The 17733-nt window shown below is 52.7% G+C and overlaps 1 protein-coding gene across 1 annotated transcript in view; it reads left to right on the forward strand.

The window, feature by feature from the left end:
• Nucleotides 1–7211: 7211 nt before the first annotated feature.
• Nucleotides 7212–17733, forward strand: part of CFAP46 (cilia and flagella associated protein 46) — a 90557-nt gene continuing 80035 nt past the window's right edge. The window contains exons 1-9 of the mRNA XM_067708970.1: nt 7212–7307; nt 7778–7902; nt 8058–8189; nt 8847–8911; nt 10491–10655; nt 11517–11640; nt 12107–12201; nt 13071–13181; nt 16223–16322. Coding sequence (XP_067565071.1) covers nt 7259–7307; nt 7778–7902; nt 8058–8189; nt 8847–8911; nt 10491–10655; nt 11517–11640; nt 12107–12201; nt 13071–13181; nt 16223–16322 — 966 coding nt within the window. The 5' untranslated portion in view covers nt 7212–7258. The remainder of the gene's footprint in view (nt 7308–7777; nt 7903–8057; nt 8190–8846; nt 8912–10490; nt 10656–11516; nt 11641–12106; nt 12202–13070; nt 13182–16222; nt 16323–17733) is intronic.

A 17733-nucleotide genomic window follows, 5' to 3' on the forward strand; every position in this document is an offset into this window, starting at 1 on the left:
GTCACCTCCCCACCCCATGGACACCGCCGTCACCTCCCCACCCCAGGGACACCGCCGTCACCTCCCCACCCCATGGACACCGCCGTCACATCAGACAAGGTTGGACTCCAGGCAAAAGAAATGAACAATACGACAGAGGTGATAACCCACAGTGCAGGTGGAAAGGCTGCCCACCCAATGTGCCACGTGACACAGGACCAGAGGCCCTGAAAGCAGGGAAGCCCGCAGGTGAGCACGGAGACCCAGGCAGAAGCACACCAGTGATGCTGTGTTTTCAAAGGTGAGGATGCAGAGACCTGGACAGTAGAATCGGCGCCAGGTTCTAACTGACGTGTCATGATGTTTCCAGTGCCTGCGAGACCGTCCTGAGAACCGGTTGCATATCTGGGCCCAAAGGTGCAGAGCAAAACAGGTGCAGCCGGGACAGTGGTCTCTCCTCACAGTGCGACACCACGAGAAGTTGAAGCGGCAGGAAACAAAAAACTTTCAACTTGCATAAGAAACTCCTGAGCCAGAGAAGAAAGAACTCTCATTACAGACTATCTAGAAAGCAATCCTAGGGTAATCCCTGCTGCTCGAGAAAATGCATCCAGAATTTGGAAGTAAGGCAGCTAGGGGCTCTGGTTTTCAGCATCAGGCCACGCCCTCGCCCGCCCCGTGCAGCGGGCAGAGCTCTGGGGGCTCCTGTCGTGACCCCAGGGCTGGCCGGCCAACCTGGGAAGCCAGAGGTCACCCTGTGGAAAGGGGATGGCGTGTGGGTACAGAAGTGACCCCAAGGCTATACACTCATCGTCCCGTGCGACGTGCACCAGGTGTGGATCTGAGGCAGGAAACTGATTCACTGTCCCTGGTCCACTGGCGGGACTCTATGTCCTGCAACCTCGGACCTTATGGCCATCCGCCAGTTTCCTCATCAATGGGCTAGCGGGTTCTCTGCCACACCCCCAGCTATTTGTATAAAAAACACATTTCAACAGTTTGAGAATCAGGCTTCTGCATTATATATCAGAAATCATGGGATACAGCTAACAGAGCGCTCAGATGAAAAGTCACTCTTTTTTACTTATATTAATTACTAAGAAAAGGTGAAAATAATAAAGCAAGCATCCAATTCAATAAGAACTAAAAATACAGCTAAGTTAAGCAGACAGAAGGACGAGATAAGAACCAAGGAAGAAATTAATGATTTAAAAAATAAAAAATGATAGGATCAATAAATGAATCCAAAAGCTGGTTCTTAAAAATAGGAAAACAATAACATTTAAAAATAAGTTAGCTAGTCTAATCAAGAAAAAAAGAGAGATACAGAAAATAAGGAAATAAGAAGAAAAATCAGCCCCAGATACAGAGAAAATGGAAAACAACCATAAATGACTACTTTGTTCAACCCCATGCATATTACAATTTGGATGAAATGAATGCTTTTCTAGGAAAATATAAATTACCAAATTGAGGCAGGAGGAGCCAGTTACCACAGATGAGAGTGTTGTGAAAGAGCTGCAACAGTACACACGCGTGCAGCACACACACACACACACACATCCATACACATGTACACATAGGCCAGACACACACACGAGCATATATGCACACGCACATATCCACACAAAGACCCCCACACACATACACAAAAGCACATATACGCACATCACACACATGCACACACACACACACACCTGCTCAAAACAAGAAGAGAAAATGTCCAGTTTCACAAGCTCTAGTGAACCTTTAAGAAACACATAATTACAACGTTATGAAAACCAGTTCAAGAGCGCAGGAAAAAAGGGAAAAAAGGACAAGCTTCCCAATTATTTGTTTGAGAAGAAACCGCAGGACAACCTTACGTACTGAGGCGCATATTGTAAGCGCAGTGCTCGCAGGAGCAGGACCTTTCCTCACAGCCCAGAGGGAAGCCCACGGGGCTGCGGGGCACAGGCAGGAAGCAGCCACGCGGAGGGCTCTGCGGAGCTGCCTCCTGGGCGGTCAGTGGGCCCCACCTGGGCAGACGCCCGGCCTTCTATCCAAGCTCCTCTGCACGCTCAGCTTTTGGAGGGAGCGGAGGAGGATTTCAGGGGGAAACGCGTGGTGCCCCACAAGTTCCAACTTGATTCTTGGGGAGATAAAGCAAAGAGTGGGCCTGACCTGAACTGTCTTTGCTAAATGAAATACCATCCGGCAAAAAATAACTTTTGTTTTCCACTCTTAATATTTAAGGCTGCTGTAAAACTGGAAACAGGAGTTTTAATATTTAATGCTCTAGGACTCTGAAAGTCTTACTACACAATGTCTGTGAGACACTTCCTCGGTGGGAATAAATACTTTATAACTGCTATGCGTATGGTGCCGGATGTCTTTATGAATAAACAAAGACATGTTTGAGAACCATCTGTGAGGACTAATTGCTGGCTAATTTGACAGGGACTGGAGCCTTCTCCCTCCAAGGTGGTGCACGGCTCCGGACGCCGAGGAAGAAGGGTGTTTAGGTTTCAAAGTGATATCCAGGGAGAACTTCTTTTGTCATGTGTGTACATGTGTATCCATATTTCATCATGCGCTGGGCTCTAAACTTTAGCTAAGAAAACCTAGACACTTGTCAGAAAATGTGTCAGACGTCTTCCCTCCCTCCTACTGCCCTGTGATCTGCATTTGCGTCCTAACCTTCACCAACGGGCACAGCTAAAGCCCTGGTGAGGATGTCGGTTGGGGGTGTCTCAGGAAACACAAAGCAGCCGTGAATTCAACAAGAGAGAAGTCTACTTCTTTCTCACATGAGGCTACCCAGGACTGAGCAGCTGCCCACAGAGGGGACCCGGGCTCCTTCACCCCAGCACAGAGGTTTCCTCTTCATGGCACAAAGTGGATGCTCAAGCTCCAGCCTTCATAGCCACTGTCCCACCAGCAGACAGAAGGGCCAAAGAAGGGGCTGCTCTCCCTTTGAGCACACTCCCCTAAGGCTGCATTGCAGTGACCAGAGCTGGGTTACTTGGCCATACTGGTCATAAGGAAGGCAGGAACTGGGGACGTCTTGTGCCTGCTAAAAGCTGGGATCTATTCCCGAGGAAGAAGGGGAGAAGACAGAGTACAACAAGATCTCCCCGAAGCCTGGGAGGCCAGGTGAGGGAGGTCTGCTCTACTGCCCCTCTGCTGCCGACTGTCAAATCAAATCATCCACGACACTTTCCTGTTTGCAGGCTGGCCTTCTGGGCTCTGGCAGCCACGGCACCAGAGCCCCGCCCCGCCCAGGGCACCAAGACCCACCCCACCCTGCCCGCCAGCTTCCCCTCCCGGTCACCTCCGCCCGATGCCTGCACCCACCTCCCCTGCTCCTTCAGCCTCCCACCCACAGAGGCCCCAGGGGACCTTCTCTCACCCTGGACTTGGGCAGCTGTGCCCTGCGGGAGCATCTTGGGGATGGGGGTGCCACTCGGGGTTCATGGCCCCACAACGCAGGGCCCACAGGAGCTTCTTGTCACCCACTCGCTCACCATCCTCCACGCCCAGTCCTCCCCAGACCACCTGGCCTCTCTCAGCTTCCCAGGCAAAGCGCCCGCCAGCTGACCCCTGGTTCTGGTCCACCCGCCCGGCCCGCGGACCCCGGCTCTGAGTGGGCCCAGCTCATGGTTCATTCCGGCTTGGCTGTCATCACAGTAAAAGAAGATGCCCCTGCTTTAAATGTCGCTTCGCTGCATTTTGAAAAATGCATACGACCACGTGCCCAATTGTCCAGTCAAGACGTGGACCTTGTATGCCACCCCTCCCCAGTCAGGCCCCCACCCGATTTCTGTCACCTCAGTGTCCCTTTGCCTGTCCTAGAATTTCGTGGAAATGGGATTGTGCAGATGGTTTCCACGCCTGGTGCTTTTGCCCCGATTCATCCACCTCGGGGTCGTGTGGCTGGTTCACTCTTGTTGCCGAGTTGTGGTCCACCGTGGCTGTGCCACAACTGTCTACCGTTGGGCGTTTGGGGTTGTCTCCACCTTGGGGCCATTCAGGATAAAGCTGCTGTGTAAATTTCTCGTACACGTCCCTGTGCGTACATGTGGTCATTCCTCTGGGTCAATGCCTGGGAGAAGGATTTCTGGGTCAGAGAGTAGGGGGATGTTCAACTTTATTAAAAACATCGTTTTCCAGTGATAGCACATTTCATATCCCCACAAGCAGTGCGGAAGAATCCCAACCTCCACCTTTGTCGGCTGTCTCCATTGTAGCCGTTCTAGTGGGTCTATGGCGACATCTCTTTTTGAACATTTGTAATTTGTATTTCCCTGATTACCGACGATGTTGAGCACCTTTTCACGTGCTTATTGGATATTCAAATATCTTGTATTTTTGAGAGTCTATTCAAGTTTATGCCCATCTTTCAAAATTTGTGTTGTCTTTTTATTATTGATCTATTGGCTTTCTTTCTATAACCTGGATACATGTCCTTTGTTAGATGTTCACTGCGGTTATTTTCAACCACCCTGTAGTTTGCCTTTTCATCTTAACAGTGCCTTTCGAAGAGCAGAGGCTTCACTTTGGATGAGGACAGCTTTCTTTCTTTTCCTTTGATGCCATTTTTTATTTCCTACCTAAGAAACCGTTGTCTGCTCCAGGGTGGTGAAGTATTTTGTTTTACTCAAGAAGCTGTATGCACTTAAATTTTCCTTTTAAAGTCTACCTATGGTCCATCTCAAATTAGTTCTGTCCATGGTGTGATGCAGGTTCCAGGCAATTCACGGCCCACTTGTTCTGGCATCACTTGTTGCGAAGACTTTCCTTTTCCCCCTTGAAGTGGCACATGTGGCAAAAGCAATGGACCGAATCCATGTGGGTCTGGTTCAGAACTATTTATTCTGTTCTATTGGTCCATTCATTTGTCTTTCACCAACACCACACTGTCTGAAACACCGCGGCTTTATTTATTTTTTATTTTTTGTCGTACGTGGGCCTCTCACTGTTGTGGCCTCTCCCGCTGCGGAGCACAGGCTCCGGACGCGCAGGCTCAGCGCCCATGGCTCACGGGCCCAGCCGCTCTGCGGTATGTGGGATCTTCCCAGACCGGGGCACGAACCCGTGTCCCCGACATTGGCAGGCGGACTCTCAAGCACTGCGCCACCAGGGAAGCGCACACCGCAGCTTTAGAGTAGGTGTTGAAATCCAGGAGTTTGAGTCCCCCAACTTTGTTCTTCTTCCTCAAGGCTATCTTGGCCATTCCAGGCCTTTGTGTTTCCATATAAATTTTAGAATCAGCTTTCAATTTCCAGGAAAGCACTTCTGGGATTCTGACTGAGATTTCATTGAGTAGAAAGATCAGCCTGGGGAGAAGGACATGTCACAGATAAGCTCCAGTTCACGAGCTCAGCGATCCTCTCCGTTCACGGGGGTCTCCTGGAGTTTCGCACAGCAAGATGTTGTAGTTTTCAGTGGAACAGTACTAACACATCTTTTGTTAAATTTATCCCAAGGTAGTTGGTTTTGATGCTATTTTAAATGGTATGTTCTGCCCTTCTCTGTTGGTTGTCAGTATACACAGATACAATTGATATCCACGCATAGCACTGTATCCTGCTCCTTGCCAAGTTCACTTAGTAGTAGTTGTAGTAGTTTTGTAGATGCCACAGGATTTTTTACACCCATGATCACTTTGTTTACGAATAAAAGCCCATCAACTTGAAAAGTGCTTAATTGTCTTTTACCTTTAATAAGACACCTCCCCAGACACCAAAGGCCCTATATCATCTCCCCCAAGTCTCTTTCCTCCCCATTAAGAGCCAGACTTCTTAAAGAATTATGTACCCAAGTCTTTCCTTCTGCCTCCTCTCCCTCGCTCACTCTTCCACCCCCTCCAACACCCGCCCCCTCCCCCCCTCCAATTAGAGATGTAGCTATTCCTGAGTCACCGGCCTCCTCCCCCGGGTGCTGTTAAACCCCGACACTGGCTTCCCAGGGCTCACCTCACCACTGTCTGGGCCACATTTGACCTGGCCGATCCCTCTCTCCCCCTTGCCTTGGCTTGTGGACTCAGCCCTGCACAGGCCTCCTGTCCACCTCTCCAGTCTCCCCTGCACCTGCTTCCTGCCCACGGCCCAGGGGTCTCAAGAGCTGCCTCCAGCACTCCTCGCCCCGCCACGCTCCCCCTCTGCAAGCTCACCCGCACGCCATCACCTCTGCACACCTGCTCACAGGCCTGAGCCTCCAGCCCCGGACCTCTCCTCCCAGCTCAGACACCTCCCACAAATGTGGGCTCTGAGCACCCGATCCACATGTCCCACAGAGAAGGCCCGACGTCCTCCTGAGCCCCACTCCACCCGCCCTTTCCCGGAGCTCCCCAGGCTGGCCCGTGCCCCCATCCACCCCCAGGTGTGTAGTCCCCTGGCCCTCCCTGGCGCCACGTCCATCACCCAGTCTTCACCTGGCGCCCACGGAACATGCTCAGACCCACGCACACCGCTTAAAGCAGTAGGAACGAGAATCGCCCTGGCAGTCGCGCTCTCCTGCCCCCACCCCCATCCGCACTGCTGTGCCCCCCACCCCGCGTGCCCCTCCCCAGGCCTTGGCAAGCGCTACTCTTTGGACATCCTCTCCCCTTCCTTCTCTGTCCAGCACCTGGCCCCTCTTTCAGACCTCAGCCCAACTGCCCTGAGCTTGGGGCACTCTCCCCAACACCCCCCTCGGGACCTCACCCCTCTACAAGTGGCCTGGCTCCCGCGCTTGACCTGCCGGCGCCCCGGGCGCACAGTTACTCCGTGCGGGTGTGATGTCCTCTCCCCACGGGGGCGGCCGTCCACCCGGCTGCCTTTTCAGGCCCAGCTCAGCCCCGGCCAGTGGCAGGGGGCAATTAACTATTTGCAGGATACATGAATGAATGAGCTAAGGAATGCAGGACCGCTTTGTGGGAGACTGCGAGGGGGTTTCAGCAGAGGGTCAGGGCCCGAACCCTGGGCATCCTGGACCGGCAGGGACCCAGATCGGAACCCGTGGCAGCTGCACTGGGCAGCCCCGCGACGGGGGTGGGCAGGGGCGGGAGGCGGGGCAGAGCCTGCGGACCCGCCTGCGAGGACGCGACCCCGGTCAGGCGGGCGCCTCGCCCTCACGTCCTCTCCGAGGGGCTGAAGGCGCTCTCACCGGGTGGGCGCCGGAGCGGTTCGCCTCCGGACAAGTATGGCCCCGCCGCCGACCCGTAGGTCCGGCGCCCTTCTCTGTCGCTAGGCAACCCCCGGGCCGCGGAGATAAAGCCAGCGGACGTTGGGCAGCGGGCGCCTCAGCCGCCGGCGCCATGGACCCGGTCATAATGCAGGAGCTGGCCCGCGCCGAGAGCCAGCAGGGTGGGTGCGGGGGCCGGGACCCGCCCGCTCCCCGCCCCTGGGGAGACCCCGGGACCCGCCGGTCACCGCCCTCCCACCGGGAGGCTGTCCCCACCCTGTTGACCCCCGCCCTGCCTGATCCAGTGACCCCTTGAAGGCAGCACTTCGAGGATTTGTCTGACTTGGGCAAACTAAGGCGCCTTTTTAAAAGGAAGCCTTTCGTCCTTCCTAAGCGTTCATCAAGGATTGTTCATCTCACGCTGCTCCTGAAGCAGGAGCCGCAGAGCTGCTGCGGGGCCCGGAGGGCTGAGCTCGGGGCATCGCGCTGCTGGGCTCCTTCCCCCGGAGAGGACCGGGCCAGCGCGGGGGCCAGCACGGGCTTGCCTGCCCGACCCCAGCCCTGTCCCGGGTCCTCCTGACCGTCCCCACTGCTGCTTGGTGGGGCAATGGCTGCGTGATGACCAAATCTGCCTCAACTCCTGTCCTGATAGATGCTGCGTCCCTGAAGAGGGCTTATCAGTTGATCAAGTCCGCCCACCTGGGGAAATCAGAGTTCGACCCCACAGAAAGCTTCAGCCCCGACCTGTTTGTTTTGTGTGCAGAACAGGCCCTGAAGGTGATTAATCCCAGGGGTCCTAGGGAGGCGCCTTCAGGGGACCCCAATTTCTTGGTTTGTACTAGAATCGGGAAGCGGCAGCCCCTGGTGGGTGGTCCACTGGGCCGCCCCCTCTGCGAACCTCCTGGGGGGGGGGGGTCTGTGTTCTTGCGCAGATGGGGCAGCCCGAGATGAGCGAGGACTGCATCCGGATGTACTTCAAGGTGAAGGGGCCGGTCACCCAGTTTCTGGGCCGAGCGCACCTGTGCAGGGCCCAGCTGTGTGCGCCCAAGTCCACCGAAAACATGGTGAGAGGCGATTCCGGGCCCTGTCCCAGTGTCCCCGCCAGCCCTGCGTGCTGCTTCCGCCGGATTTTCTTTACTGTCCTTTGGATCATGAAGGCTTGGTGTGCACAGCCTTGAGTGTCTTGGCGAGGTGAAGCGCACCCTTAGCTAGCTTGCCATCCTGAAATGAATATGTAATTGTCCTACTGTGTTTTTCCCCTGAGAGGTTGCTTCCATTCTCCTCAAAGTTCCACGGCTTGTACCGCCGCAGTTAAAATTCCCCCACCTCCAGACGGCGTCAGGCTAGACTCACCTTAAAACGGCTTTGTTGGGAGTTGGGTGACCAGATTCTTCTTCAGTGAAGTGAGATGCCGCATTTCCCATCTGTGCTTTTCCCTGAGGGGTCTGGCTTGTGTCCTTTTGACCTCTGCCCTTTGTGTCCCCGTGCCTGGTGGTGCCTGCAGCACAGGTGGGGCGCAGGGTGGGGTGGGGGTGGGCTTCCAGGCTTCCAGGGAGGGGGCGGAGCTCCTGAGAGCTTCTGTGGGCGTCCACTCCCCCTGTTGACACCCTGGGGGCCAGGCCGTCTTCAGAGAGGCTTAACGTTCAGGGGAGTGACGGTGAACAGTGATTGATGTTCTAGTAGCAAATTTGATCTAATTGTGCATTCTTTATGTTGTTTAGGAGGAATTTGAAAATTGCGTGACTCAGTATATGAAGGCAATCAACTTTGCAAAAGGAGAACCAAGGTGAGCATGACGGAACGGCCGTTTCTAACTGAGTGTGTACAAGGTTTAGAATCAGAACTTACCAGGTGGTTCTGTCTGTTTGGACGCCGGGGTTTTTGTCTTGTTTTGTTCGTGTTTTACTGCATCTATGGCTGTGGGCTCACGTCTCTAGCGTTGGAGCTGGGCCGCGTGCACACTGGACCCTTTAGCTGCACCCTCTTCCCTGTGCAAAGGTCTCTATGACCTGCAGATGCCTTTTGCCTGCTTTCTCTGTGGGAACCTCGCCTTTGACCAGTCCCCAGGCACCTCCCTTTCTTGTCCTCTCTGGGGGGTTGGCATCTGGGCTCCCTCCCTGCCCTGCCCCCACCGACCTGTGCTCCCCCTGGCAGATTGCCTGGCCCACGGCTTCGTGTCTGGAGGTTTGATTCCCCTGAAACTCCAGCACAGTTTTCTACTTAATTACTGCTTAAATATTATTGAAATTGTTAAGTTTGCATACAAACTGGTATTGATACAGCCTATTTAAACAGGACACAACGTTTAAAGCACATTTAAGTATAAACCCTAGGTTCATTCATTCCTTCTCCTAGTGTCGCTGTGGATGGCCTCCGCTGGCCAGCCCCTGTCGTAGGTGCAGGGGATACAGGGCCCAGCTCCGCAGACCCTTCCTCAGCGGGGACATCTGGATGGCAAGGCCCGGCCTTGAGCCAGAGGTTCTAAGGACAGTGGGTGTTTCAGGGGGACCATGCCCTGGAGCCCTGAGCCCACGCTGTGGGCACCCTTGGGGAGGGGCCTGGTCAGTGCTGCACTGCAGGGGTCTTGGGGGGACGTGCAGACTGCCTGGGGAGGACCAGGAGCCTTGGGGGCTGATGAGGGGTCTGAGTAGACCCCACGAAGGAGCAGGCAGCCTTGCCTTCCTGCTGGGCCTGGCCCGCCCTCCTCTGGGTCGCAGCGGTCATCGGCAGCACCGTCCATCAGACAGCCAGCACCGCCAGGTACCTGGGTCCTGCAAGGCAGAGGTGGCCCCTCCAGAGAGGCGCCTGGGTTCCCTCACTCGGGTTCTCCTGGGGGCTCCTGCAGCCCTCAGGGAAAGGCCCAGCTTCTCGGGGCGCTCTCCTTCTGCCCCAGCATTCCTCCTCACCCACCGTGCACTTCATCCGCTCGCACGGGGACCCCACCCAAGCCGCTTTCCCTGTACTGCTCTCCTGGCTGATTCCTCCAGGCAGCCTTCCTCGATGCCCCCTGCACTTGCCCATTCTTGTCTATCCCTTGAAAGCCGAAGGAGGCCTTCCTCATTGGGTACTTTTATGGGGAGCTGATCGCTTTTCAGAATGGCCAAAAGAGTGATGGGATCTCTGGTCTGGACCCAGGAGCCTGTGGCGGGGTCTGAACTGGAGCCACCTACGCGGCTGAGCAGGGCACGTGGCTGCCTCTGGGAGGATGCTGTGTCCACCCGACATGTATATCTGGCAGCCAGGCCAGGGCGGCTCGGGCAGGGCTGTTGCACCTGCCAGAGACAGAGGCCCTGGGTTCCCTCAGGAAGGGGCTCAGGACGGACTGGCTCTGGGTGAGCCTCACCCACCCTCCTCTTGTGCCCCAGGTATTACTTCCTGGTGTATAATGCATCGGTCCTCTACTGGCAAATGGTGAGGCCATTTCGCAAGCCTGGGTATCACCACCGCCTGATCCCCAGCCTCTCCCAAATCGTGAGTGTGTTGAATCAGACCGAGGAGGATGACAAAGGCTGGCGGGCCGAGCTGATGCTGTGAGTCCCCAGACACCCGGCAGACGCTGGCCTTCCCCTCCCCCCTCCCGTGACCACATCTCACACCGCAGCCCTGGCAATGCTTTCTAGCCCGAAGTTAGAATCAGGTTTTGTGTGTCTTGTCTGCACACGTTTCTAAACTCTGCAGATGGCATCACAGTGTCCTGATCAGACAGGTGTTACCACAAAACACGTGCTTCTACTCAGAACCCGGGAAGTGGGAGCCTGTGTCATAGTCCTGGCTCGTGGTTTTGAAAATAAATAAGTTGTGAATCTAGTAGACATTCTAGCAACATACAGCTTGGCCCGAGTGCTCACGCATCCAGGTGGCCCCACTTAGGGAAGCTTGCCCTGAGCGCATAACCCCAGGGACAGACAGACCTGCGTGGATGTCAGCAAGTGGTCCCCAGGCGGGCTGAAAGGCGCTCGGTGACACTTTCCTGTATTTGGGTGGCATTGTTTGCGGCCAGTGACTTTGTGGATGCTACTGGCGGGGCCCAGAGGGTCGGCCCTGAAGTTGGAATCCAGAGTGTGCAGGCATTCCTCACCTGCCTTACAGCTATTTGGGGAGGCCCTAACCGAAAATAAGTGAAACTATGCTCTTTCTGTAAAACACCGTTGTTTGAGTCCTCGGTACTCACAGCCAAACAGGCCCGTTTCCCTTTGCAGGCAGTGGCCGAGCTTTCCAGCCCCGGCCTCAGCTCAGTGAGCCCCATACTGGGCGTGGGGTAAGGAGCTGGCCAATCCCTGCATCTTTCTGAAATTTGTAAAACATGAAGGTATAATAACCGGGTTATTAGCCGTTTGCAGCAGAAAATGACTTCATCCAGGTTTAACATGGACGATTTCTGTATTATCCAGGGAGCTTCTGGAGTGTTATCTACAAGCTGGAAGAAACGAGGAGGCCGCGAAGTTTTGTGCCACTGCAGCCCCGTTCATCAAGGCTAATGCGCCACAGAAGTATCGACAAATATTTGCTCTTATGGTAAGTTGGAATATTCCAAACTGTAGAAAGAAGTATTTTCTTAAGCCATTGTTCAGGAAACTGTGTATAAAAAACAGACAAGACCATCCACTGAGAGATACAAAAACATACATACATATGTACCAGCATGAACAGAACAAAACAAAATCTTTTCCTTCGTTGTGACTGAATATTTCCTTTTTAACAGCACTGAATTTTTTAAAAAGTTAGCAGAAAATTAGTAATTTAAGTAATTACGGCAACAGTGTGTAAAGAGCATTCATCACCTATTAATTTTATATATAGGAATCAAATTGTATAAGAAAAACTAAACATAAAGCATAATAACTGAGAAAATAATTGTTAATTACGAAATTTTACTTTTAAAGGAGGAATGTTTGTAAAATAATAGCTAAATAAAATATCTGGTCTTTCCCTGATTATTTGCTCAAATCTCTGTTAATATTCTGTTTTCATCTTACAACAGGTCCGACATGAATTAATGGATGAGCTTCAGTTAAAGGAAGAAGAGAGAAGTTCTATTAGCCTGTCTGTCACTTTCCAGGTTAATGTGCTGAAAGCGTAAGTGCTTTGGGAAGGGATAGGCGCCGACTAGTCTCTGTGCCGGGGGGGGGGGGGGGGGGGGGGGGGGGGGCACACGTGCAGGGACGGTGAGGCTGGATGGCGGGCTCGGCCTTGCCTCCCTTTACTAGAAGCTCCGGGGAGGATGCCAGAGTGAGTGCAGCTCGTCAGCAGTGAGGAGGGTGGTTTTAGAAGAGAGGGACAGCAGCCATGTCAGATGCTTCAGTTGGCCCTGCCAGAGGAAGCTTGAGACCTGACCATGAGCTTGAACAAAAAGAGAGTAGTCGTGGGTGAGACCCTCATGGGACCGGGTGACAGTGCATGGGGGAGATTATACGGAGGTAGAGACCTGCTGTGGCGAGAGGGAAATAGACGGTAGAGAACCTGGTGTGTGTGGTGAGGAGATCCCGGTGTGTGTGAGCGAAGAGAACCCGGGGTGTGAGGAGATCCTGGTGTGGGTGCGTGAGGAGATTCCAGCGTGTGAGTGAGAAGATCCCGGTGTGAGTGGGGAGGACAGCTGTCCAGGGGGAGGCAGGTGCTGGTCTGGGTTGGATCTGGGCAGATGGGAAGGGCCAAGCCTCCCTTTCGGTGGGCTCTTGGTGTGGGACTCGTTCTGGGTACAGGGCCTGTGCACGGTGTCCTCGGGATCCGTCCTTAGTGATGGAGGGAGATAGAGCCTGGGCTGGCAGTGAGGGAGGAGGGCGTGAGAGGTCATCAGGAGAATGGAGAAGGAGAAGGTCTTAGGCCTTAGGCCTTCTGTTCAGTGAGGACACAAGTTCATGGACTTCAGATTTTTTTAGGATAATTTAAAGAAATCTGACAGGATCTTTTGGTTATTTAATATTTGATTAAATCAATCTATATTCTAGAAAACTGGATAAAAATGATTTATCTGAAGATACCAACAAAATTCTGAAGGATACCTATAAATGTTTAAGTTATTACGATCACCAGAACTTGCCTTCAGTCAGAGAGGAAAAGTAAGTGTTTATGTTTTTGCAGTTTCACATCTATGTACAGCATTTCGTAGCTATAGGAAAATGTGGAAAACCACACAACCATCATTACGGAAGCAAGTGTCAGGCATCGTGGAGGTGTCAGTGTTTCCCTCTAGTCTTTTCATGTCCTGAGGTGTGTACTGCTTGGCAGCACCTGGGTTATGAAACTTCACATCATACTTTTTAAAAGTCAAATTCGACTTCTAGTCACAAGTGCTTTTCAAGTTACAACACCATCTTACACCTTCTGAATAGACGCCTCACAGCTGAGCTGCAGAGGAGCGTGCCTCTCCCTGAGCAGTTCCGTTGTCAGCTCTCTGCTGCCTGAGTCCTGCGAGCACTGCTCAGAGCTCAGTCCTGGATCGGATTCCTGGGAACTGGTAGTTGAGCCAGAGGCTGAAAGAAGGTCTGGAATGTACCCCCAGTTCAGCTCTTTCATCAGGTGCTCTGAGTTGCTCTAACTCAGAGCAGGTCCTGCTCGTCCCGTGCCTGGGCACAGCCTCCCTGAGGGGCCCTGGGAGGTTCCAGAGGGGGGGGCCGTGGGGACAGAGGGGACCACATGACACCAGGACACCTGCCCTGCCTCCTAGGACTGCACTGACTCCACTGCAGGTCCACTCCCTGCTGGCGAAGTGGAACTTTTTTTCATATATTTACGGACATTTTTTTTCTCTCGTTAATTTTCCAATGATTTCTTTTGCCCAGTTTTTAAAAAGTAGGTTGTAAATCATTTTACTAAGGACTTGCAAAAGCTTTTTCTGTTTCAAAATTTGAGCCCTCCAATTCCAGTATAGTTATCAATTGTGTCAGTATGTTTACTTTTTAGGTCTTTGAAAACAATTTTTGATGTACAGATGTGTTTTATTTTTATTTTTTTATTTATTTATTTTTGGCTGCACTGGGTCTTCGTTGCCGTGCACGGGCTTCTCATTGCGGTGGCTCCTCTTGTCGCGGAGCCTGGGCTCTAGGCGTGTGGGCTTCAGTAGCTGTGGTGCACGGGCTTAGTTGCTCCACGGCATGTGGGATCTTCCCGGACCAGGGCTCGAACCTGTGTCCCCCGCATTGGCAGGCCGATTCCTAACCACTGCGCCACCAGGCAAGTCCCCAGCTGTGTTTTATTTAAGATAAGAATAATTTGAGCTGACGTTCATCCCCCAGCATCCTGGACCAGGCTCCATTTAGACCCGTCAGGGAGTCCCCACGCTTCTGGCCCAGCAGCCCGGTCGGTGGGTGCTGACCTGGCTCCCGCAGGAGCCCCGGCATGTGGCCTGCACGGAGCCAGCTGCGCCCCTGCTCCCGCGCCCGCCACACGCCCCCCTCCCCCACCCCGCCTGTGGGCCTGTGGCTTCGCGGTTGCCAGGTTACTGCATGTGGCTTGTGATGTGGCTTCCCGAGTGCTCAGCCCAGCTGCTCCCCAGGCCTGGGAGGGGCGTGGCCCCTGCTGGCCTGGGTCACAGGCTCAGCCGCTTGGAGATGCTGTCTGTGGGGTCAGGTCCTTCCTCAGCCCTGAGGCTCCAGCCGTCTGTGAGGCGCCCGCTGACCCCTCCCCACCTGAGCGTCTGTATCTAGAATTCGGGTAGAAATAAAAGTTCTGTGAGGTTAAGACCGAAAAAGCACTGAAAATCAGTGCTGGCTCCCTTTGTGGGTTCTCCCTTCTTCCCTGCACAACAGGCCCAGGTGGTGGGAGCTCGGGGAGGTCAGAGGGGCTGTGGGTCTGGAGGCCCCACCAGGGTGCTTGGAGGTCCGGGCTGCACGGGTCGGGGCAGAGGGCAGGGACCTGCACCCACCCCCGTGAAGGGAGACGGGAGGGCGCCTATTGCAGCGGACAGGGTGCTTGCTTCCGGAGTGGGTGCTGGGAGGTGGAGGTGTTGGATAATGTTCTCCCGGCTGAGAAGCGTCTCTGAGACTGAAAAACAAAGCAGGCAGCTCTGTAAAGTGCAGTTAGGAAGTTCATTGTGGGGACTGACACACAGGCAGGACCAGTCTGCGGACGACAATCCAGAGGCATCCGCAGCTGTGCTCCGAGCCACCAAAAGGGGCGCAGGGGACTTAAGGAGGACTTAAAGGGGCCAGAGCTAACACTGGCACCTGACTACCAGTGGGACCGAGGGTTTACCTCCCCTGGGGGTTCCGTGACCACTGTCAGCACAGGGCACTCTTCAGTTTTCGTATCAGGTGAAGGCAAGGGTTAGCATTGCCGGGGCTCCTCTGCTTTGGACGCATTCCTTGTGAGTGGGCGGAAGCTGGGTCGCGGTCACTAGAAGGAGGCGGGGGTGAGACTGCGGGCCTGAGAGGAGCTGACCAAGTACAGTCCGTGTGGTCCGGCCACAGTCAGGTTATGATGCCTGCCTCGGAAAGAGCAGGGAGGTGTTGGCTTATCCCCAAGGGAGGCTGGCATGTCTGGGGACGCTGCTGGTGGCCACTGTTGCTGGTGACCAGGGGTGCTGCTAAACACTCCACCATGTGCAGGACGGGTCCCCACCCAGCAGAGAACTGCCTCATCAGGACGTGATGGTGTCAGGCTGGGAACCATTGCCTTGATTCCTGCAGTTTTATATTAAGTCTTAAAATCAGGCAGTTTAGTCCTCTGACTGTTCTTTTTCGGAGTTGCTTAGGAGAGCCTAGGTCCTTTGCATTTCCGTGCACATCTTAGCATCAACCTGCTGATTTCCACAAAGACCACGATTGGCACTTGGTGACTGTGAATGCTCTGGTCACGGCCCCGAGGAAATGTGTGTCTGTCTCTTGTCACCCCTGCCCCCCACCAAGGGCTCAAATGGTGATGCCCAGGGCTCACAGCCCCTCATCAGGCTGCACCTGCACCTGCCCTGAGTCAGTGGAAGTCCCTCCAAATCCTGTGTCAGGGCCAGAGGGGGCTGGGCTTAGGGACCCTCACCATAGGATTTCTCTTCTCTATTTTATTCCTGCCTCCCCTAAATGACAGCTGAAGGCTTATTCTACCCACAGGTGGGTGTTTCTTGTTGTCTCCTGTTGACCCAATGCTGTTTTGTTTCTGTTTCCAGAATTCTTTTGCTTTTTGAATTAGCTCATCTTTCTCTGATCTTGAAATGTGGGGAGATCACCTCTGACTGCCTCTCAGACTTGAAGAAGATGGACAGCAAAGTAGGTGGTCAGGGACTGGGTGCACCACCCCTACTCACTGTGATCTTGACATGAAAGGCAAAAAACAAAAACAAAAACGGGAAAGGAATTCAAAATCCCCTCACCAGGAGGGCCTAAATTGTTGTATTGGTAAATTTCCTTTCAGTCTTTTTTAAGTGCAATTCATACAGTTGAGATGATGTGATTTTTGCAGTTTTGCATCAATAGTATCATTAATGATAAATGGATCAATTTGTCAAGAGAATATAACAATTGTACATGTATATGCATCCAACATTGGAACACCTAAATATATTAAGCAAATACTAACAAATCTGAAAGCAGAAATAGACAGCAATGCAACAATAGTAGGAATCTTTAATACCCCGCTTCAACATGGATAGATCATCCAGACAGAAGATCAATAAGTATATATTGGGCTTGAACTACACTTTAGACAAAATGAGCCTAATAGACATCCGTAGAACATTCCATTCAATGGAGGGAAATACACATTCTTCTCAAGCACACATGGAACATTCTCCAGGACAGATCATACATTAGATCAGTGGTACCCAACCTTCTGGGCACCAGGGACCAGTTTCAAGGAAGACAGTTCTTCCACAGATGGTGGGTGGGGGTTGTTCAGGTGGTAATGTGAGTGCTGGGGAGCGGCAGGTGACACTTTGCTCGCTTGCCTGCCGCTCACCTCCAGCTGTGCGGCCTGGTTCCTAACAGGCTGTGGACTGGTACTGGTCCACGGACCGAGGGTTGGGGACCCCTGTGTTAGATCATGAAACAAGTCTCAACAAATTTAAGATGATTTTCTGACCACAGTGGTGTGAAACCAGAAATCAGCAACAGGAGGAAAGCTAGAAATTCACAAAAGTATGGAAATTAAACAACATACTCCTGAACAAAGAAAAAATCAAAAGGGAAAAAAAGATTTTGAAACATAGGACAATGGAAGTACAACATACCAAAACTTATAGAATACAGCAAAAGCAGTCCTAAGAGGGAAGTTCATAGCCAAAAACACCTACAATAAGAAAAAAGAAAGATTTCAAATAAATGACCTATATTTATACCTCAAGGAACTAAAAACAAAAAACAAAAAAACAGAACAAAGCCCAAAGTTAGCAGAAGGAAGGAAATAACAAAGATCAGAGCAAAAAACAAATGAAATAGAGACCAGAAAACAAATAGAAAAGATCATTGAAACTGACAGCTGGTTTTTTGAAAAAATAAACAAAATTGACAAACAGCTAGACTAGGAAAAAAAGAGAAGACTCAGAATCAGAAATGAAAGAGGAGACATTACAACTGATAACACAGAAATACAAAGGATCATAGAGACTACTGTGAACAATTATATGCCAGGAAGATGGGTAACCTATAAGAAATGGATAAATTCCCAGAAGCATACAACCTA

The sequence above is a fragment of the Pseudorca crassidens genome, chromosome 16 (genome assembly GCF_039906515.1).
Source record: "Pseudorca crassidens isolate mPseCra1 chromosome 16, mPseCra1.hap1, whole genome shotgun sequence".
NCBI lineage: Eukaryota > Metazoa > Chordata > Mammalia > Artiodactyla > Delphinidae > Pseudorca > Pseudorca crassidens.